Source organism: Camelus dromedarius, chromosome 14 (assembly GCF_036321535.1).
Source record: "Camelus dromedarius isolate mCamDro1 chromosome 14, mCamDro1.pat, whole genome shotgun sequence".
NCBI classification, from domain to species: domain Eukaryota; kingdom Metazoa; phylum Chordata; class Mammalia; order Artiodactyla; family Camelidae; genus Camelus; species Camelus dromedarius.
In genome coordinates, this window is record NC_087449.1 from 65,971,874 (window position 1) to 65,995,712 (window position 23,839).

General features: G+C 46.4%; 1 protein-coding gene across 18 annotated transcripts in view; it reads right to left on the bottom strand.

Moving 5' to 3' along the window:
• Positions 1–23,839, bottom strand: part of CAMTA1 (calmodulin binding transcription activator 1) — an 829,301-nt gene that overhangs the window by 26,056 nt on the left and 779,406 nt on the right. For 13 of the 18 annotated variants that reach the window (XM_064494103.1, XM_064494102.1, XM_064494101.1 and 10 more), the window contains 5 exons: positions 5,547–5,698; positions 2,332–2,528; positions 1,852–1,930; positions 1,253–1,568; positions 296–819 (listed from right to left, as the gene is read on the bottom strand). In XM_064494103.1, the coding sequence (XP_064350173.1) occupies positions 296–819; positions 1,253–1,568; positions 1,852–1,930; positions 2,332–2,528; positions 5,547–5,698 (1,268 nt within the window). The remainder of the gene's footprint in view (positions 1–295; positions 820–1,252; positions 1,569–1,851; positions 1,931–2,331; positions 2,529–5,546; positions 5,699–23,839) is intronic. The other 5 variants (XM_064494108.1, XM_064494106.1, XM_064494107.1 and 2 more) reach the window with 1 other exon arrangement.

Here is a 23,839-nt window from a genome sequence, read left to right on the forward strand (position 1 = left end):
TATACATCAGCCCAGACTTCTTTTCTTTTAAATATTTTCTTTCCTTGTGGGGGGAGATAATTAGGTTTACTTATTTATTATTATCATTATTTTAACGGAGGTGCTGGGGATCGAACCCATGACCTCATGCGTGCTAAGCATGCGCTCTACCACTGAGCTCTCCCCGCACCCCTAGTCCAGACTTCTAACCCTCCGCTGGCGAGAGAATTGCGTGACCTCTGGAAATTGATGGTAAAGATCCAGGGAGCTGTGGTGGACGTAGCAGCCTCTGCGGGCTTACCTCCTCCGAGCTTACCTGTATGTCATCCATGGACTGCGAGCACTCCTCACTTTCTGCACTGTCCCGGAAGGACCCCAGCTCTGTATTCACCACCTCTCTGTTAGCCATCATCAGGACGCTCATTGGCTCCCGTGGACGCACCTGTGAAAGTGCTGTCTCCTTTCCTACACTGGTCCCCTTCGGGTTTCCCGTCACCTGTACTGTAGACACACCAATGTAAAGATCTTTGGAATTCCACTTTACTACAGGCTGAGATCCAGAGGCTTGGAATCCTGCAGTCTCTGGAGCGGGAGGGGAGGTGTCCGGGCTGTAGCCCCTCACGCCTTCACTGGGGCTGATTGTCTCGGGGACACACTGCTTAGAACTAGGGCTCTGCTTCCTGATATTTGGCTGTTCCAGACTCAGTGCAGTGGAAAGCAGCTTCTCCTGCCTTGCCTGGAAGTACTCAGGGTTCAATTTATGCTTTTTGGGAGCTGGATAATCTTTGTGGCTCTCACTGCTGTAGTAATTAGAGGGTTCAGACCGAGGTCTTCTCAGCTCTGAAAAGTACAGTAGAAAGGAGAGTCAGGAAAGGCGATAAGATTAGGAACCCTAAAGAATTAACACTTGCTCTATGCCTGAGAGACACGAAGTGCAAAGCCAGAACTCAAGACGCGTCCCTAACATTTAAATATTCCCCGGCAGCATATATTGTATTCAGATTATCCTCCTCCAAAATTTGCAGTTCTCTCTTGCATGAACACAGATATATATTTTCGCTACTTCCTGCAGTTTTGGGGGCGGGATGGGGGTGGGGGAAGCACTAGGCATTCTAACAGCTAAAAGGAAAATAAGAAACATTAAAAAAAAAAAAAAAAAAAAACCAAACCCTTAAACATATGTGAATATCCTACGGACTTTTCTGAGGACAGCTGCACGAAAGCAAATGGGAAATCTGCCAAGCTCCGAGACATAGTAACTTTGGATTTTTACCTGGGTTGGTACTTGCGATAACGGTGACTCCTTTGGGTATTTCTGGGGAGCTGATGGCTTCGCTGTGCCACTGGGTCATCCAGCTCTCTGTACCAGGCTCTTCGCTCGGAGGACAGTGGATTCTGGGGTTCTGTCCAAGCTGAGCCTGCTCATCCCTCTGCAGGTGCTCCAGACACTCTGCTAATTTCACGTGACCCCGTGACCTGGCAATTCCCAAAGGCAGCCTTCCTAGAGAGTCAGGAATCGAGATGGCCCGACGGTCCCACTTGTACAGCACGACAGCGGCTTCTAAGTGTCCCAGAGCGCACGCCCACATCTAAGAGACAGAGAGACAAAGCAAGCTTTCTCAATATTGTTGTGTTTATATATATATATATGTATATGTATATATATATATATATATTTTTTTACTTTTGCCATTGCTGCCAGTGGACAAATTAGTCCTTGACAGCAATCTCAATGGGGCTATAAAACATTACTGTTACAAGGTCGCTCGGGTAAATGTCGTACATCAAGGAGGGATAATACAAAGGGAAGCAGGCAGACCCCGAGGCCAACCTAGAAAACCAGTACGAGGGATAGGTGAACCCATTTCTTACCAGCGGAGTACAGGAGAAGTGGTCCACATTCAAGGGGTCGACCTCCAGTTCCAAGTCAATGCTATCTGCATGCTTTGTGCTGGAAGGGACAGCACCAGAAATTACTGCGCAATTAATCAATGTTAAAAAAAAATAAAACAAAACATTATAAAACCCACAAAGATGAAACCACACTGGGCATCTAACATCCCTGATGTGAAGAAATGGAGGCCCAGATCTCACAGGGTGGAGTGGATTCTCCGTTCTGCCAGGAGCCCGGAGGAAACAGAAAGTCCAACATTAGGTGAGCATCTCACTCAGCACTTCTTGGGCAGAAGATCACGGAACTCCTTAGACCCATCCTCCGAGAAAGCCCTCTGCTCTCAGGCCACCACACTCCCGGAATGGCCAGGTTTCTCTACACTAGTGGACAGGCTCGCGGGGGGTCCCTGTTGGGGTGTGAGGGAGCCCACCAGCCACCTGCATGTGCCGCGGCCTTACCGCCATTTGATGAGGGTCTGGATGAGGGTGGCGTAACCCTGGGCTGCAGCCAGGTGGAGGAGGGTCATTCCACGGAAAGTCTTGGAGTGGATCAGATGCTTGGACTTTGCCCAGCAGGCCCTGCTCATCATCTTCTCACACACGACAACTACGCGGCTCTCAAAGCAGCTCCCCAGTGTCCCGGGGCTAGACGCACACTAGGACGAAACGGCACGCGTTACCGCCCGGAGGGCCAGGTCAGCCTTCGGAAGTCGGGACGGGGGACAAGGGCTTATGATTAGCAGCTCAGAACGGGAAACACGAAACTGGACATCAGGAGACATCCTGAAACGAAGACCCGCGTGCCGTGTTCAGCTCAGCAATGCGCGTCCGCAGCCGGGCGCAAGGTCACTTTCCATCACGCCAAGGAAATGCCCATCTGTCTATTACAGCTGACACTCCGATGGTGGACTTCATGCTGGTCCATCTCGGGGACTGCTTTAAAGAAAAAAAAAAGTGGCCCCAGCCTCCCAGCTGAAGTGAGCACTGTGGGTAGAAAAGTGTGAGCAGGGAGCAAAGCTGGGTAACTTTTCCTGTAGCTTCCACCAGGGGCCGCCTGGACCACTGACGCCCCTGCTCCTTCTGAAGAAGAATTAAGTCGCTTCAGTGGGGGGTTTTCTCCCTTAAGAAGCACTTAAAAACATCCAGTAACACATCTGCCGCACATGGATGGATTCTGAGGGCATTATGTTAAGTGATGTAAGTCAGACAGAGAATCTTAAACAAAACCCAAAACACACACACACACACAAAACCCTGTATTCATAGATGCAGAGAACAGACTGGTGGCTGCCAGGGGCAAGGGGTAGGAGGTGGGAAAAATGGGTGAAAGGGGTCAAAAGGCACAAACTTTCAGTTATAAAATAAGTCCCATGGGTGTAACACACAGCATGGTGACTGCGGTTACCTGTGCTGCGTTGTGCATTGGAAAGGGGTTAACACAATGGATCTTAAAAGCTCTCATCACAAGGAAAAAAAAGTTGTAACTCCGTGTGAAGATGGATGTTAACCAGACTTACTGCGGTGATCATTTCACAATGTGTACAAGTATCAAATCATGCTATACACCTGAAGCTAATGTAATGTTGTATGTCAATTACATCTCAATTGAAAAAAAAATTTTAAAAAATCCAGTGATAATCCAAAAATAAAGCAAAAAGGATACTAGGGAAAGCACTGGAGATCTTGAAATGAAGTGTTATTACTAACAACAGAGGCACACAGGAAAGAGAAATTCACAGATTTTAACCATGTGGCTTTCTTTCCTTTGTTGTAAGGAAGTTGTAAAGGAAGAAAAATGAAATCAAAGTTAGTAACCTCCTCAGCTCATCTGAGTCTCTGTGATGACAGTTTTATGTTTAATATTCTCCCCAAATAAATGGCCCTTCTAGTCTCATTCTCATCTCTGGTGTTATTGTAAAAGTATTTTGTTCAGCAACAAACCCCATGAAATTCAATTACAACAGAAATTCTGCTGCTCCTCATTTTTTGTTGTTGTTTGCTTTTAAATTTAGAAAGAAAAATGCCTGCAAAAAATAAAAAGGCAGATGATGGATATAATGTCATCCTCACTAGAACTGTCCTAACACCTGAAAGGAGCACCGTTGGACATTCCCGGCCTGCAGCGGGATGACCTTGACTCAGGAGGCCCAGGAGAGCCGCTCCGTCACCCCAGACATGTTCAGGGGCACATGGGAATCACCGGGTAGTGAACAAAGAAGGAATTTGTTTCTTACATTGACAAAAACAAGCACATCTCAATCCCATAAGGCAGACACAGATATTTATTGAAACCAACTTAAACTGGTTAAGAGTATTCAATAGCAGTTAATAGGGGACCAGATGACGACACACCAGTTGCCAAATGGTCGAGCTATAAAATGACATTATACTCCACTCTCTTCATGCAAACCTTGTTGGTGAAAGAAAAAGGATTTCATGGGAGTCTCTTATTTTAGCCATGAGATACAGTAAGTAATGTTCGCTTCCTCTTATAAAATACAGTAGTATCAGGTGAACAGGAAGACTGCCTTGGCCTCAGTGATATTTCACTGTGTGTCATGTCTTTCTTCTTCCACTGATTTCTGAAGACAGGTGAGAAATAAGGAGAAAATTCGCCAAAAAAGGAGGGGAGTTTTGGGGGTGTGGTATATACAATTCTTTGCTTTCATCTATTATTAAAAATATTACTAACACTTGATATTTACAAGAATCATAGAACTCCAAATATTCACTTAAGAATGTAATTGTTCAGAGGGAATCATCATTCATCTTGAAGAGAAAGGGGGGAATTATTTGAGGTTTTTAGGTAACTCAGTAGTGGAAGTAAGGAACACTAACAGTCCCTTTAAAATTTTTTTTTTAATTTTAATTATAATTTTTGGTGGGGGAGGTAATTAGGTTTTATACATATATATACACACATATATGAAGGTACTGGAATTGAACCCAGGACCTCATGCATGCTAAGCATGCACTCTACCTTTAGTCCCTTTAAATTTACTCTAGAGCCTCCTGAAAAATAATTTCTGCCTAGGAGACTTTCCCAAAATGAAGCTCCTAAGTGAAATTTATATAAAGCCTTCAAAACTAATGGGACTCTAAAACAACATTTGGTAATGTCCCCGCACTTGACAATAATACTGCATTCTTCACAGAACTGATGAAAAAGCATCTGTGATGATGGCAGGATGTACAACACTGTCCTCCACTGAAAAACCACAGAAACTGCTTCTCTGGGCTCCTGTCATATTGATCCTCTTGAGTTTATAAAAGGCTCATGAATGACTGAATTCAATTATGTTTTCTATTTATACTTAAAACAGAAATAGAATACAAAATACAAAAGAGATTCTAACTGAACTCTGAGCCAAGCACATCTGAGTCATCACTTGGCCTCTGTGTTTTCACTGGATGCCCTCCCTCCCGCTGGCAGGTAACTGTAGTGCATTCTGAGATCAGCAACTGTGATTTCAGGCTTAAGGAGGTGAACACTGGAGAAGCCGGAGAATCCAAGGCTCCTTCCATATCTCACAGATTTCAATCCTCAGAAGCACAGGAACCACGACGCACGCCCTCCGCCTTTTGCCTCATCCAGGAACGGCACCAGCAGCAGCAGCGAAGGATCCATGAAACATGCAACCCCACCAAAGGCAATGGTCAGCCCAGACCCGTACCTGAGCTTGACTTCCTCCGTTCCCACTCCCGGCGCCCCCGCCACTGCTGCCTCCTCCGCTGCCCTGTTTGTGCTGCTGGGACCCCGTCATCTCAGCCATCCTCCTTTCCATCTGCTCCAGTCGCTCTAGGATGGACATCCTGAACTGGTTATCTAAGGCAGAACAAGGAAGAGTGATGCTGTGTTAGGTCAATTGCAAGATGAGCAATTAACATGTGGCCCAGTCAGGCCTGCAGGACGGGGGTCCAAAAGACAGTCACCGACTTAACCAGATCACAGAGGTTTGTCCAGGCTGGATTTCTCCAGTGTGGTACTAACACTGACACCTCACACAAGACGGCAGCCTCCGGAGCAGCCCCAAGTTCTCAGCTAAAGCAACAGAAAACCTCTTTGTCAAAGTCCTGGTTTCAGGTTCCTGGACCCCATCTCTGTCAAATTCCCCAGTGGGAACTTTGAAGGGAGATCTGATTGACAGGCCCCTAGCGTAAATAAATGAAATGAATACAATTTAAATCAGTGGAAGAAAGCAATCGTTGTGGCAAAGAAAAATGCACACACACAAAGAGACATAGATTTTTTTTAAGTAGTATCTGTTTTACCCAAACACTGAAAAAAAACAAAATGATTTTATTTTCTGATCCAGGTTCTAGCCACATGCACGTACATATATTAGAGGTGGGGTGAGGTAGGAGCAAGTGCAAAGGCCCTGAGGCAGAACATTCAGGAGCAGAAGCCATGTGACTGGACCACAGCAGAGAGGAGAGAAGAAGATGGAGTTGGAGAGGTGAGCGAGGACCAGACAGCACACAGTGAAGCCCCGTGGCAGTGCCTCAAAATAGTCGTGGAACTTTGAATGAAATCTTGGTGTCTCAACTCTTAAATGGGGATGATAGTTGTGCTTGCCTCAGGGGGCTGTTGAGAGGATGTAGTGAATTAATGTTTGTAAATGCTCAGAACATGTAAGTTGCAAGTAAGTGTGCAAGTCACCTACATCATCCTCTTGAGGCAGATGAATGAAATGTCTTTGGAAATTGATCAAACCGCTGTGACAACATATTTCTCCCTCAAATTGCCAATGGCATAACTACTTTCAAAATACAGCCATCCTGATCATGAGAAAGAACAACCCGGAAAAGAAATGTTTCATCAGTGTTCCTTGCCATCCTGTAAAACGGTAAATCCTGACACTAGCGAATCAAGTGTGTCAGTTCTATGTGAGATAAAACCGTGGGCAGAGCTATCACAGACAGAACGCTCCCTATGTGCAGCCACTGTTTTTGTAACTTTACAGATATTAACTCATTGGCTCTCACAGTCATCATGTGAGGTGGGTGCTGTGGCTGTCCTCATTTTACAGATGAGGAAACTGAGGCACGAGAAGGTAACTAAAGCATCTGGCTCCGGGACCCGGAGCTCAGCCACCACGTGATAACAACCGAAAGGAAAAGTTATGAGAGGAGAAGATACACAAGAATTAGACAGTCCTACCTACGGGAACAGAACTTTCTTCCTCCAAGTAAAAAATGATAGTAAATATCTGTTTCACGGGGACATTTTCAATACTGAATGTCTGATTTCATTTTGCGAAACCACAAAAGCAAGAGGAGGAAGACTGCTTTTCAAGAATTGTGGTTTTATTTTCTCAGTAAGCTATTTCCAGGCACAACACTAAAGGAAAAAGCCTTCCTCTTTAAAAGGGAGAGGTAACATCCCTGCTCCAATTTTATCCACAGACCTGACAAAGTCTGGGGACCCTGCTAAGCACGGCACAGTCACCGACGTGGGAGCAACCCTGAATGAACCTGCCCGTGACGCACTGGACGTGGCCGCGGGCATCCAAAACAGAACGACGTGGGAGGTGTTTGAGAACTGCTGCTCCATGCCCTCTCCAGCAGAAAACGGAAGTTTTGCAGGACGCAAGGCTCCTCCATGTGGAGCCAACTGAAGGCTAAGAATGTTACCTTTCAGTTGGAGTGTGACCCCAAGGAGAACGGCAGTTATTTCTGGTGCTTTTATAAACTCTCCTCCGTTCATTCCTCACCACGCCAGCCAGACGGCCACTCATCTCTGAACCCACCCAGGGATCCTCGCGCATCCCACTAAAGCAGCTTAAGCCTCTGTGGCCACAGACTGATGACTTCCTCTGCAAGCCTACAGATCTTGCATCTTGTACAGGGAGCATCTGTAATCCGGTTCACTTGTCTTGGAGCCGGTTTGCACTTGTGTGGAGAGCAGTGGCCAAGACGAAGGTGCCCGGTGACCACAGGGGGCAGGTGGGCACTGAGAGCGCCATGGCCGTCTCGTCCCCGCTCAGTCCCCTGCCGAGTGTGGACACTGCAGACAGCCCCACCCTGACATCACGGAGCCCATCTCCATGTTGACACTAAGGCCCCGTGACTCTGGGTCTGCCACCCAGGTCCCGGCTTCTGTTCCCAGGCTGTGTGAACACAGCTTGAATGTGCAATCAGCTCCTGCACCACATTCAGCTGCCTGGAGGAGCACTTTATGAAGACACTCAGAAGCAGTTATTTGCCTCTTAAGAAAATTATATCCTGCACAATGGCATCTCTGAGCCTCCCCCACAGAGGGAGGAGAGAGCGATGATTCAAATAAGGAATGGTCTCAGGTGGGAATGACTGAGCTGGCGTCCCAGAGTCAGGTCTGCGGTTGGTACCACGGGGACCACGGATCGGAGCCATCCTGCTGACCCTTCCTTTCCTCTCCGGGGCTACTCAGACGGGTGAGACCACCGTCTTCACGTCACCACGACTGGCATGTCAAAAGCAACTTTATGCTTGTTTTGGCTTTCCAGCTTTATTGGGATAATTAAAACATTACCATCAGATACTTGGCAAATTCAGAGCCCTGTCACCTTAACTGTATATTGTGTTTGATTACAGGTTAAAGAGAATATAATTACTTGGAAGCAAAAACCTTTTTTTCTGTTTTTACAAGAAGTTGAATATAGTTCCCTGTTATATATAGTACAGGTAGAGGTCCTTGTTGTTTATCTATTTTAAATATAGTAATGTGTAGTTTTATATATAAGATCATGGAAAAGAACCTTAAAATATATACATATGTATGTATATGTATAATAGAATCACTTCGCTGTACACTTGGAACTAACACTGTAAATCAACTACACGTCAATTAAAAAAATTGTTATTTCTGATCTTATTTCTGATCAGAGTGAAAAAAGTACACTTAAAGATTCATTTATTCATGCACAAGTATTTATTGAGCACCTACTGTGTGCCAGCACACAGTAGGAGGCGGGCAGGGAGGGGTTCCCTGAACACAGTGAAAAGACCTCCGTCCTAATCTGTTGGCCAACAAATTAATTTCCGCAGCCTGAATGAACCTGGGTTGTTAGACATGGGGAGGGGGGTTGGAGAGAGAAAATGCAGATACAGATAGAAGGGGCTGATGAATTTGGCTCCAGTCTCACCCATGATGTTCAGACAGAGCCAACAGTGATTCAGCTTTGAGGGACAGCAAGTCCCTGACCTTAGGACAGTCTGAGTGAAAAGATGGACCGCTCCCTCGTGAGAACCCGGCTGCCCCGAAAGCCAGCCCAGAGGACACGTTTCCGCAAGCACGGGCACCTGCAGGCTCCCAGCAGAGGAAGCCGGCTGCTCCGCTCTCGCTCCCTCCTGGGGGTTCCGAGCCCCTAGTCCTTGTCTGGAAGCGCTTGGCTCCGTCCAGCTCACGGACAGAACAAGTTACTGCTTGTGCAGAAAGGCTCTCCAACCCTTAAAGGCCCCTGGGTAAGTCACATTATAACTCACGAGGCACAGTGTGGTCCGAGCGCTGCTTCCTTCTGGAGCAGAACCTGGGCGCGCACTGGGGCTCTCTCCCGTGGCGGTGTCTGCGTGCTCCCCCCGAGTGCTCGTGCCTGCTGCGGGCCCCGTGCCACCCGCAGCGGAGGCGTCTGCGCGTCCCAGGGGTTCTCAGGTGCTGGTGGGCATCAGAATCACCTGGGGGCATCTTCCACCACACTGGCGGGCTCGATGCCCAGGGTTTTTTGGTTCTGCTTTCGGTAGGCTTGAGTAAGCCCACAAGTTGCATTTCGAGTAAGTCCTCAGGTGATGCTGACGCTTCTGGTCCGGGGCCACATTTAAAGAACCACTGCTCTAAGGCCCCAGCCTCCTTCCACAAGAGGGAGCGCTCTCTCCACCCCAGTGTTTGTTAAACAATGACGCAGAGGCTCCTACCAGACGTGGACACCCGAGACGTTACCTCCTGTGAATCACGCCAGGCCCCCCGACACTGGCCCTGCCAACAACACGGGGCTGCACATCCTCTCAAGCACATGACCAATTCAGACCTGATGACAGTCAGAAGCTATTTAAAACCCACCTCCTCGCACGGCTCTCCACAACTCACCAGGCACTACTCTCTCGTTCCCACCAGGTCTTACCTCTTTCGCTTTCTTCTTCTCTAACTGGGAACGTCTTTCCAGGTGTCTGTCTTTGCCTCCTGTTTTTGTCTAAAGCAGTTTATTTACCTGCATGATTTCAGGGAAAGAGATCTTTCAACTATCACGCGGCAATTTCCTCCCACGACACTGAAGGCACATGCACACATGTACCTGACCCCAGACATAAGGTAAAGGATGCTGGTGGCTTTGCAGCAACAGTGATTAACCATTCCAAGCCTGCCTTACTCACACCCCTTCAGAAGCAGCATTTTGGGACGAGGCAGTGAAGAAAACAGTGGAAAGAACACCAGAGTTGAGGAAAAAGCTCCACGTTTAATCCTGACTCTAGAAAGATAACGACCACTTTGCACCTCAGTTTTCTCATCTGTAAAATGGGAATATCACCCTCTACCTTATTGTTGCCTGTGAGGATGAAATAAACTAATACGTGACGTTTTTTAAAGTGGTAAGACTCTCTTAAGTCTGAACTATTATTGGACTGGGACCTTCCACCCAGTCATACCTACGGGAGCATTTTTTTAAGAGTAAATTTTAAATAATTTAGATTTACAGATGAGCTACCACGATAGTAGAGTTCCCACATACCCTCCACCCAGTTTCCTCTAATATTAACATCTTACATAATCAGGGTGCATTTCTCAAAACTCAGAAACTAACATTAGTATATCACTACCAGTCACTAAATACCAGACCTGAGTTAGATTAGAAGTGAATTAGAATCAACGTGGGGTTTTTTTGGTTCCAGGACCCAACCAAGAAACCCATGTCGCATTTAGCTATTAAATCTCCTTTCTCTCCTCTGATGTGTGAGACTCTTCAGTACCCCCTTATTTTTCACATCTTGAGCAGTTCTGAAGAATACTGGCCAGGCACTTTGCCGATGCCCCTGCATTTAAGTTTGTCTGATGTGTTTTGTAAGGATTAGCCTGGGGCTGTGAGCTTTTAGGAAAGTATCACAGAGGTGCCGTGCCGTGCCCTGCCCAGCACACAACTGGGGGTCAGCTGTGAGGTGCTGCTGACGGGGACCCTGACCATCTGCTCCATAAATCTAGACTGCTCGAGGACAAGTCACTACTTTCCTCTTTTCATAGTCTCTTCTTTCAAAGAGAGTCACTAAGTCTGGCCCGCCAAGGGGGAAGAGAGCTAAGCTCTACCTCATGGATGTAGGAATACCCACATTTATTATTTGAAGTTAACCTACAAGGAAGATTTGTTCTTCTTGTTTATTTACTTGGTCAATCACTTATTTATATCAGTAGGAACTCATGTATATTTATTTTACACTTTGGTCATAATCCGATACTATGTTAATTGCTCAAACTGGCCCAGCTTGGGCCCTGGGAGCTCTTTTAAGCTGGAGCCTGTGTCCCTTGGACACACTCTCAGCCTCCTCCCTTCTTTTTCAAGCACTTCCTTTCTTCCTGGCATTACAGGATGCTCCAGGCTCAACTTGTACTTCCCCTGTCCCAGACCTAGAGGCAGCAACTTCTCTAGGGAGCCCCGGTTTCATTTACAGGAGGATGGCATCTAGAAACCCAGACTGGGTGCTGGTTGTGCTCGCGGCTGCCAGAGGGTCGCTGCTCCCAGGCCCCCACAGTGCGCAGAGCTGGGTCCCAGTTGCAAGTGTAACCACCCACGTGTGCACACGTGTCTATCATTTAAATTCTCTAGGTTAATATAAACATGAGTTCACACTGATGTCTCCAACTCAAACCCAGCACTGCAGTGTTCATCCTGCCCTTCTAGGGAGCATTTTATTTATTCAGTTTTTTGCTTTTTGGGGGAGGGGTGGAGAATTAGGTTTATTTATTTACTTATTTACTTTGAAAGGAGGTACTGGGGATTGAACCCAGGACCTTGTGTGTGCTAAGCACGCGCTCTACTGCTTGAGCTATACCCACCCGCATCTAGGAGGCATTTTAAACACAGATAAAATGGTGAAAGTAACTGTGTTACCTGGATATAATAAATTGATATATTAAATGCTGAAAAGACATCTTACTGATGTATTAAAGTACAAAAAGAGAAGCCTAGTTTCTGTATCTCAAAAGTGCAGGTGGAGGAGACACCATGTGTATCCAACCACTCTGAAATACTCCAGTTCTAGAGTTTTCCAACAATATTAGAAAACATACAGAAAATAACACTCAGAGCCCTAAAACAGCCCTGAGCACTGTGGAGATCGAGAAGATGAAAAACACGTCCAGCCGTCAATGGCGGAAGAGTCAACGAACCTGGCTGGGGCTCACGTCCCCCCTTCTCTTGCTGGGCTCCCCATGCCCAAGCTTCCCCCTAGGGCTGCCACACAGCACAGCGGCAGTCCAGAGTCGTCTCTGCACCTCTCTCTGACAGGGATTCCTAAGCCCCAGAGGGACTCATTCAAAGAAAATGTCCCAAGTTAATATTTATCTCTAATTCCTGAGCAACACCAAGGTTTTAAACTCGGAGAAGATTTCATGAAGTCAGATGCCCACGATATGTTCTAGGCAGGTCTGGGATTTGCTGCTGTGAAACAGGAGAGAATCCCAAGTGTTTGGGCATCTGATGAAAGGTGTGTGTGTCAGGAACCAGCGACCAGCCAGGCGTCGCAGGCCCCCGGGGTCCTGCTGCATCCAGCGTCTCCTCTACGTGACGTACAACTCGCTTTGTCTTGGAACCGGATTTTCATGGCCGTAGTGAGCAATACGATGTGAAGCAGTTCCTGACATTGTATCAGATAACCTAGTTTCAAAAACCCTTGACTCTCTCCCCCATGACCTACAAAATAAAAAGTATTAAGTGTTTGCTGTGGCCTGAAGTGCTTTAGCCAACAGCCTCGGGCTCCTTTTTGGGGGTCCTCTCCCATCTGCTGCTCTCCAAAGCCACCAGGAGTTTGACGTGCCTTTGGGCCTTGGGTCAGGCCAGCCTTTCCCCGTGTCCACCTTCTTCTCGTCAGTGTGGCTTGCACAGTATTATTACTCGCAGCTGTGCTGAGCCTCCAAGCAGGCGAGACGTTTCACGGCTTTTATTTCTAATCCTGAAAACAACTCTGATTTTCCTCTTCCTTTTCCAGACGAGGAAGCTGAGGCTCCGAAAACGTGCGACTTACCTGAGGTCCTAGGTACTGGGACGGGGGTTTGAGCCCAGGTTCGACTCCGGTGCACCTGGTAAACCTTCACGTCTTGCTCTGGGTCCTAACAGCACTAAGCAAACACATGCAGAGTCGTTCTCTTCCATGTGTCGTTTCTACCAGAGTGAGTTTCGGAAAGCAGGGACCCTGTCTTATGCTCCCCGTAAGGACAGAGTGGGTGCTCGGTCGATGAAAAGGAACATTGTTTTCTAATTCAAGCTTCTTCCAGAGCCAATTCATTTTTTATTTATTATTATTCACTGGATTGATGAGGTCATCCAAATGCTGGGGCAAGGGCTCTGAGTGACCTCTGCTCTCCACTGTGGGATCCACGTGGCTCCACACCATTTAGCCCGTTTCATCACTTACTTGCCAAGGAGAGAAGAGTGGTCCACGTGATCAGGACCCAGGGGAGCCGAACTGAAAGCACGTGAGAAAGCTCCAGGAGTTTACCTGGCCAGCTGCCTTTTCCTCTGGGCTCAGGTAAGATGATGGACCTACCAGGTACTGGTGCGAGACTCTGGCAGGAGAGCTGAGGGAGATCTGACTTCTTCAGAGGCAGGAGCTGGAATTTCACTGCAACGTCACTTTCCTTCATCCACTGAGCTTTGTATTAAAAATCTGGAACCTTCTCTTTTAAAGATTCCCACCTTCCCCTGGTGAAATGGGGTATTTGGAACCCAGGGGCTGGTGGCACACCTTTAAGTAAAGGAGTGCCTGTAACCAGTTACAAAAGTGCTTAATATGGGTAAGGGGTTAGCTTAGCGGTACAGCGTGTACTTAGCGCGCACAAGGTCCTGGGTTCAATCCCCAGTACCTCCATTTAAAAATATAAATAAACCTAATTACCTTCTCTCCCCACTAAAAGAACTTAAACAATAAAATAAACAAGTAAACAAAAAGTGCTTAATGAGTCAGCCAGGCTAAGCTGCTGTGGAAACGCGACATTTTTGCGGCATTAGACACAAGAAAACACGTTCCCGAGCAGCCTCCGAAAATGTGCCTGGATTTGAATGGCCCGAAAACTGGCCAAGGAATCATTATCTGCAAACCCGGGCGCTTGTGGTTACAATCGCTTGACTTGAGCCACCTCGGCCTTGCTGCCAGAGCAGAAGAAACGGTTCTGCCCTGGCAGGTAAATGAATGAAGAAGCAGTCGTCAAATACCATCTGCTATTTTAAAACGTGTTATTTGGGGCTCGAGTGCACATGTGCACTCCTGTTGCTACTTGGATGGGGGACGAGAGGCCAGCTCTTGCTCCGTTTACAGCCCTTGGCCGCCCCGGCAGGAAGAGCTGACGAGGCAAAAGGAGGCATGACTCGAGCTATTTCTGTAGAACACTGGAACTGGTCCCCGGGAGGTCTCCTGAATTTTTCAGGAAGCCCAGAAAGACAGGGAAAATGAAGTCACTTAATTCCTTCCTGGAATAAACGGGGCCGCCGGAGCGCACTTAGCTGCCGGCCGCTGAAGATGTCCAAGTGCCGAGGAGAGGCCAGGGCCGGCTGGAGATAAGTCACAAGCCGTGCCACCCTGATTTTCCAAAGCAATGGCTAAATTTAGCCTTCAGAAAAACTGCCCCACTCCACTTTTTAAAAACTCCCCCACTCCGTGGACCAAAACGCTAGAAATGGCCAGGAGTAGTGCTTTCTGAGAATTTCTTCACTGGCAAGGATTCTGGATTCGTGTTTCTTCTTGGTCTGTCTTGCACGCTATTCACAAATGAGTCTTAGGCAGGTTAGGAAAGAACATTTAAGCGGATGAACTGTGATGGGGGTGGGGGTGGGGGACAAAATGTTACCAGGGCTGCAAAGCAAACCTACACTGATTTCTCATGTGAAATCTTCCCATGCTAGAGTTTGAGGCACGTGGGGGCAAAAGTGTCCCACCTCTTCTCCGAGGACACGGAGGCTGAGGGGAGCCCAAGGAGCTGGACGGTGTGTCATAGCCTGGATTATGCAGGCGCCCGCTCCACTGTCAAGAAAGTGGTCACAAAGTAACTGCAGTTAAAGCGAGTTAAAGTGCAGCTAATTATTGTGAGAGCAAAGGAAATGAGGAACGCCGACACGGATGCGACACCTACCTTCATCTCGTCTGCAAAAGAGGAGACTGTTTTTAAGTCTGACAACTTTTCAAAAAGCAACAGCTTTGGAAGACAAGCCTCAGAAACCAGTGAGAACGAGAAATTCTGTTAGACGGAGCGAGCTGCTTCAGAGTTGCGGCAGTGAAGTGAGTAAAGCCCACCCTGGGACCGACGGGGTCTCTGAAGGGGAAAAGTGGAGGTGAACCGACCGTCTAACCTGGATGTGAGCATGGGATGATGGGAGGAAGTTTAAATGCCTGGCCCAGAGGAGAGGGAAAACAAAAACCCCGACTTTCAGAACTAAAGCTGCGAAGATGGAAACTACAGAATGCGCGGGAATTGTCAAGAGGCAGGAACGCGTTAATTAACGGCCCGCAGGTTGTTCTGGGAGGAACGAGGGAGAATCGGGGCCAGAACACACTCGTTCTGTGCCCATGAACTGCATGCCCACTGCTGGGACAGTGCTGCCTGGGGCTCCGGGGACGGACGGGGAACAGGACAGCTCATGCCGTGGAAGGAGCCGCTGGGAACACGAGACTCAGAGAAGGGAAGGTTCCAAGAACCTCTGCCTAATGTCAGTAAAGGTGAGAGGTCTTAGCTCCGTGGGGCAAGCATGTCTTCGCTCCGCTCACTGCTACCTTCCTGAGGCCTGGCTCTTAGTAGGGCTTCAATAAATACTTACCCAACAAGGGGTTTAATCTGTTCAAAACAAAAAATGTGGATGTCAAGGAGGACAGGGTAGAGGAGACTGCATAGGACAGAATACTCATTTCCATTAGTCATTTCTATGATGCCCTCCAGCCAAGCTATTAAAGGCCATTCCCTTCCCTTCCCTTCTTGCCAGGCCACTCTCTTAATCCCATCAAATAGATGAGGGCGGGTGGGGGTAGGGGATGAACCAGGACCAGTTTGAAAACAACCAGTTGTGACTGGTGCGTGATGACTCTTTGACCTTAGAAGCTGGGCTCCACGAGGTTTGGGCAGAGACAATGAGGAGAAAAATCAAACACACGATGAAAAATTCTGCTGGTAAGATGTGTTCCAAGCTACATGGGGCAAAGGTGTCCAAACAAACAAACAAACAAATCCTGGCCGCTTCCAGCAAACACTTCTAATCACAGTTACGTTACTGGCCCTGAGCTCCCAGTGGTTTTCAGCATCTGCTGGGAAGCCGTGTGTTCGGGATGCTAGTTCAGAGAGCGCTTCTCCGGCCGTTTCCGGCTCACCCTCCGCACGTGACTGAGAGGCCTGCCGCTGGCCGCGCTGCTCTCCCAGGGCGAAGTGTCGGGGCGCCATCTGCGCAGGCGCTCCCGGCCCTCCTGCTACCTTGTGAGAGTTTAAGTCCAAGATGATCCATGAACGTGTATTTTGTAAACACTGCACTCCACATAGAACGCAAATGTTTACTAACTACAACACCATTTCTCACAGTGCCATAAGATTTTGAAAAAATCTGGAATAAATATGGGTGAAGAAATCCTTTCTGACTTACCAGACTGCAACGTGTATCTTTTCAAAGAAATAGTGGTATTACTTCCAAATACTGGACGTATTATAAAGGAGATCAAAACTGATAAAGTGATTTAAAGATACTATTTTACAATTTGTCATAAGCCTTCCTGACAAATTACAGACAAATATTCTTTTAAAAAAATCTAAGTTATACTACTTTAACCACTTTTTTCAGAAATAAAATATTTCTCCAAGGGAATTACCAGAATTTTAGAAAAATTTTAACCCTTAAGCCCCTTTTCAGTAGCGTCATGAACCCTGTGAGGACGATTTAGTGTCCCGGCTCCAGACGTCCCATCAAGGGCTGCCCTCCTGTGCCTGCAGGCCACTCACTCCCACACTGTGAGTTTGGGAGGCTGTAACTTGGTCCTGCATCTACCATTAGCACTCTACCCCAGGATCAGAGTAATCTTCAAATTCTTAAAAATTCCAAATCACTGAGGCCTGAATGAATGCATTAGCGAGGCTGCTATTCACACATCCACTGGATGAAGTGAAAAAGCTTCGGTGCTTTTCACTCCATGGGGATGTGATCTGATCTCATACAGCTGTGCGGCTGTCCTGTCTTGCTATCTTCACGGAAGTCTCCAAACTGGGCTTCTTTAATCATCCCACCCGGAGTGTGGTTGGTCTAAAGGTTCAGGAGGCCGTTAAATGATGGAATGAAAGGTCAATAACCAACGCAAACCGCAGCGGGCACTAACCCTGGGGGAAGCGTCCACCGCAAATCCCTGACACAGCCCCGCGTCCCTTTCTCGCCTCTTCCTCACTTCCCTCCATTTCCCTTCCCAGCCCTAATCCAGTCCCCGTCAACCCCTCTGCTTCACTCCCTTCCTTCATTTATTTAGCTGCTACCAACCCTGGATCCAGTATCTGTTTGAGGCGGCCGATAAAAACATTTAGGATTGGTAAGAGATCGGGTGAGATGGAGGTTCAAAAAAGGAGAAAGATAAAGCTGAGGTAACGCTGTCGTGCAGAGAATGCACACTAAGTCCTCCGAAATGGTTAACTGTGAGCTCCAGCTTTGGCTGCACTTAGCAAACAAAGCAAAAAGGGACGCAAGCAGCTTCGAGAGCTCTGTCAGCAGCTGGGGCAGCATGACTCTTCCAGGTACCGAGATCTGAAAGCAGTTTCTCCCACAGATGCTAATAAGGCTGTGACGTAATGGACTTCAGCATCCTCAGGATACAGGCAATAGTGGGTTTCAAAAGACTGTTTGTAACTATGTAGGATCAGAGAACGCCAAAGCACCATTTCCTACTAGCAAGGCAACCAAGGTCCAACGTGGTCCAGCGTCTTACCCGCTGATGATTTAAGTCAAGGGCAAATTAGACTATTCAGAGGAATGTATATCTGTTCTTGACTGCTTACTCTTTATTGAACAGTATTTCATGACCCTGGTTTTTAAATCTAAAAGTAGGTCAGTTGAACGTTTTACATTTCTTGAAGGAAACACTTTCTCCATTTAGTTGGTTCTTAGCTGTTTATCATTAAGTCACTCAATGGAGTTCTCTTCCGCAGGCCCTTAACTTTTAACAAGTCTCTTTGCTGCAATGAAATAATGTTTTCTTCTTCTTTGTTTGGGAATAAATACATCTGGAGTGTCCTGTATAGGTAATTTCTTTCCACAATTCTAGATGGAAAGAGAGAAGTCATCAATGTTTTAATCTATTGATAAAAAACACAATAATCAAGTGGCCAGTCAGTGCTCTGTTTACAGCGTGGCCCCTCCCACGTCTCTGAGCACTCCTGAGTGACAGCCTGTCCCTCCACTGAAACAAAACAAACAGATGAGGGAGATTTAAGAGAAACCGGACTTGGACTTTCCTTGTTAGAAAAGAACCCATAACAAGCACTTACCCTTTGTGTCCGAGGGCTCTTGTGACAGTGATGAAAGCTACAAACGCTTTCCCAGAGAAATACACCCTATAGGGAGGGAGGGGTAGAGCTCAGTGGTAAAGCGTGTGCTTACCATGCATGATGAGGTCCCAGGTTCAATCCCCAGTACTTCCATTAAAAAAAAAAAATCTTAAAATCCTGCATTTAATTTCAGGGGACTCAGATGCACAGGGCGTTCGTGAATTCCGGGATCAGGACCGTTCGTGGAACAATCTCTCAGCAGACCACAGAAGCAAAATGTTGGGTCAAAGGTGTTTTGGAAACACTAGGTTCAACACAACCAAATCCACGTGCATTTCTTTAACATACTCTTCTAGATCCTATTATGCTAATGTGCACCACAAATTGCTGGTGGAGAGCTAATGGTAGGCGAGTTTCCTAAACTTATCTAATCTTTTTTTTTTTTTTTTTGGTTGGGGGAGCTTCTTATAAGCAAGTTCTGTAACTAACTCCCACAGAAGAGTTTAGGAACTAAAATGGGTCCTAAAGGAAACCCTGATATTCAGTCTTGGAGGTGGGGAGTTCCTGGTCCGCTTCTGTATACCACAGACCTCAGCAAGGCTGCGTGGTTTGTAGCGAATGTCACCTAGGGACTAGTACGGGAGCCGTCCCAGCCCACGTCCCTTCTGACCGGCTTCTTTCTTCCTCGCGGGAAACTCCTCCTCTTGCTGCTCATGGTTCAGCCAAGTCCATTTCAGACAAACTCTGACATGTGCAACCCCCTCTTTAACCTACACTTTCCTTCCCTTCCCATTGTTTTAGCTCTTCACAACACCTCAGAAGGGTTTCTCTCATTCTCCTTTCTTTGTTCAACTTTAGAATAAAAATATGATTGTAATCATAACTGATAATAATAATGGCAGGGTTATGTTATCAGGAAACTGAAAGTTTCTGCTCTCTCTAGGTTCACTCTTCTTCTACAAAGTCTAGGTAAAGACTTCGTAATTTCAGAGAATCATTTTGAGTTCTATCCTATAAATTCAGAACCTTCACCAACAAGTTTCACCGACTGAAGTTATTTTATATGTACATTTATTTATTCAAGCAACATCACTTGATATTCAAACGTGAAGTTCACTTTTTCCATTTGCTTTGGAATATGTAAGTGTAAGCTGTGTATCTGTATATTAATGTAGGTAGGTTGTTCAATGTTTTACAGTATCTATGTGCTATATGCATGCAGACACATTATTTTAATTATTTTTCTCCTGTAAATTCAGGGTATCTATTATGGATTCAAAAGGTTTTTGTTCAGTCTCGCCTGGGAACCTACTTACCATTTGTTGCACTGCTTAGTTGGGAAATACTCTTCTACTGACTTATAAGTTTTCAGAACATCATTGGTTTTAGGCTGGGCACTTCCTGTTTTTTACATTATTAGGTAAAACATCCTTCACACACACACACACACATGCCAGGGGCATTGATTCTGGCTAGAATGGGATGAATGGTCTCTTTCACTAGAAAAGACAAAAGGGTATTTAAATAAATTCTCTGTGGATGAATCCAAACCACAGAGTGTGCTATTAAGGACTTGAATCATATGTTCTGAAAATGGTCCTAGGAATTGTTAGTCAGCACCTATTTGAAGGTCTACTGAAAGGGGATGATTCTGCTGTCTCTTCTGTTAAAATGAGACCATGAAAATAAAATCATGGGGCGAGCCTTGTTGTGAGTGCCTGCTCATAAGAGAATTTCAGAACAAATGGTGCTTTCTCTGGGAGTATGACAGCCACGGGTGGAGCTCTGCAGAGCAGGTCTGCTAGTGGCCCCTCCCCGTCCCTGGCTGCGGCACCGCTTCTCCTTTGGGAGCTACTCCTGCCCTACGCTCAGCTCGGGTAGTTTGAATCTCGATTCCTGTCTGCAGGGGCGGGTGGGCTGGGCCTTGCTAGTGAGTGTGCTACCTCTCCTTATTCAAGAGAGTGGACACATGAGCCAAGCTGAGCCAGAAGAACAGAACATTTCCTGGAACTCTGGGGAAAGAAGTCTTGTCCTCCCAGACATATCTGCTAAACTGGCAAAAGATAAGCCTGGAGCTTTGAGTGGGCCATCTCACTACCACTTTGGGACCCTCTGCCTGAGAATAAAATCAGCACAGAGGAGAGCAGAGCCAAGAGAGGGAGAGAGTTTCCTAGTGATATCACTTTGAGCATCTGGAACCAGCTATACCTGAGGACAACTCCAAACCTGGACTTCATAAGTATCAATAAATTCCCTTTTTCACAGAAGCCAGTTGGAGTTGGAGTTCTGTTATCTAAAGCTAAAAGAGGGGCCGAAGGTGAATCTATCAACTGAAATGTGGAGCCTTTCACTAAATAAATACTGGGAAAGATCTGCTTTTACTTACAAATTAAAAAAATAAAATAAAATCATTCAATACACCTTAGAGGCAGTACGTAAGAACCATTCGAAGTTATCTACAAAACGTGGGACAGATACAGCAGAGATAAGCTGTCATGCTCATTTGAATCATTTTGATTACTCGAATAAATCAGGAAAACAGGGACAGGTACCCTGAGCTCCCTCCTAGCTGGCGACCTTCTGTTGTTGAATTACGCACCTGTGGAAATATCTGGGCTCACTCAGGCCTTACGTTACTGCCAAGCTGATCGTAGTAACAATAGCCACATCCCACAGAAGAGTCACACCACAGAACACTCAGATTTAAAGAGAACTTAGGAATTATCTGGTCCAGGGGCTTTCAAAGGGTTTTGACTGTGGCCCACAGAAAAAAACAGAACCCAGCACACACACACACATACCCCTGAAACAAAAACTTCCCAAGCGGATACTTACTTGCACTATGGACAATGTATTCTGATTTAAAAAACTGATGACGCTGGCCGCTGAATTCATTTCCTGAACTGCTAGGAACAGGTTTAGAAAACAGGGCAGGCACTGATCCAGAGATGGAAGGTAACCTCTCGGAGATTTCTCATTTACTTACAGGCGGAGCTAAAACAGAACCACGTGCTCATCCTCCTACATGCCATTAAAGCAAACAGCTGTCCCCACTGCACTCTTAGACAGTAAGCTTCTGGCCAGTCTTAAGAAAGCCCGAAAGATGCCTTAGGTGTTAGACCCACCTACTTTGCACCGGCACAGGCCACGACTTTGAGGGCCACTTCAAGACCACTTAAATGGAAACCCACATCCACCGGGGACCTGGAACTGACCTGAGTGGGAGGGTCTGTGTGTGGACCATGTGCCTGAATTACCAACAGGCAAGACAGAACTGAATGCAGGAAATCCGATCAGAGTCAGGTTTCTTTCAGGCCTGAAGAAACACACTCTTGTTACAGGCTTATCACTCTATCCGAGGAGTCACAGCACGCATTTAATTTTTTTGGTCAACTAACAGTATTTAAGAAACTCCACTTCCCAGCTGTCACTACATCAGGTGCAGAAGGGGACGGTCTAGCCTCAGGGCCACCTTGCCCTGCAAAGAGCCGCTAGTCTAATCTGGGAGAGGAGGGGAGGGGGTTCATTAATGAGATGAGACTTGACCTAGGCTTGAGAATAAGGAGGCAGGATTTTAAATGGAGTGTGAGCAGTGGGGAAGAGCAAGCCGCCTGCCATAGAGGGTCCATGCTGGGTGGCTGCTGCGGTCGGGGGAGGCTGGCTCACGGAGTGAGGTCTGATTTAGAGGGCGGGGGAAGTCAGAAGAAGAAGAAAAGTGAAAAAAAAAATAGAGGGACTGGTTAATTTTGGTAGTTGATAAATGTTACTTTAATATATGGGGAGGAAGTTAGAGCAAAGAAAAGTTGGTCATTTGACTTCAGGGCAGTTTGCTCAGGAAGGATTAAGACCATGGTCTTAAGGGTAATCCTCATGGTCCCAGGCTCCAATATCCTTACGCAAGGTGTCATCCAGCAGGTTCCTAAGCACCTTCTAAATGTTAACAGTGACTAATATTAACATGCAGACTTTCATGTAATTCAGTGCATCTCACCTAGACTTCTCCCATCATCGCTCCAAGTTCTTCGATGGCTATCAGAATTTGCAGGGAATATAAAAAATGTATTACATGTGAGGTGTAAGAAAGGCAGAATTCACCCTGTATCACTTCTTCTACAGTTGCCAGAAAGCCTAGAATGCCGTTTACATCCTGCCTCTAGAAAGTGCATGACTTCACGGAATGAATGTCGTTTGCTAACTTTGTCAGAACCCCCATCTCACCTTCCTGTACCTTCTCTTTCCTTTTGCCTCTTCCCTCTCTTTTTCGCCTTTTTTTTTTTTTAATCTTGCTTCACTGTGTCCTGTGTATCTCTGGAAGCTCCCTTAAATCACTTTTGTAAAAAAAAAAAAAAGGTGAGGTGTACACAAATAAGCCATGTCATGTGCAGATGCCAAATGCTTTTTGGCAAAGAAATACATCACTGAAATAAACTCCCAAATATTCGGCTTATATACTGTGACAGGATGCCACGGCTGATATTTAACAATGAAGACTTGGCACCACTCAGAGAGTCTTCTTTGGAACAGATCGATGGGATACAAATATTAAACCACCTGAAGTCAGAGAGAGCTAAGTCCTTTAAATGTGAGAGGATCCAGCAGGCACACAAAAACAAGCAGGGGTGGGGAAGCACGCGCTGCTGAGAGAGAACAAAGGGCCTCCAGGCACCACCGCACCGGCTAAAGAATGGTGCCAGTTTAACAAAACGGTTTTTGTTGAAGTTGAGTTTTAAATAAATGTATAAATGTAAAAATAAAACAGAAATAAAGTTTTCCTTAAACATTTTAAAAAAGGCAGCCTACAAGCACAGTACTGCAACTTCGGAAGTTCACAACAGCAAGGAGCAAAAACATCAGAAGAATCATGACGGTTCCCAAAGGAAATTCTAGATTACCAAACTGTCCATTTCCTGAGCTGTCAGAAGGCAAAGGGTCTTGAGCTGAGCATCTGAATCTCTGTCATCAGTAAGGGCTCCAGACCTTTCACTCGGGAAACTTTCAAGGTCAACTGATTCTCTAACTACACCATCTTTCCCACATGAAGTAAAAACCTCTCAGTTCCACCTGACTGCCACATTCTCTAGGACAGTCCAACAGGAAGACACTGCAGCAGGGCCTGCTGCTGGAACCTACAGGGAGGCCCAGTGGAGCCCCAAATAGAGGACTGAAGAAAATAACGTGTCTGTGTGTGTTTATGATGAGAGCAGAAGAGTTAACAAGAATCCTTAAAGAATACAATGTTGTTATTAACTATTGCATTAAAAACTATGTTTCCACTTAGCTTATTTGGAA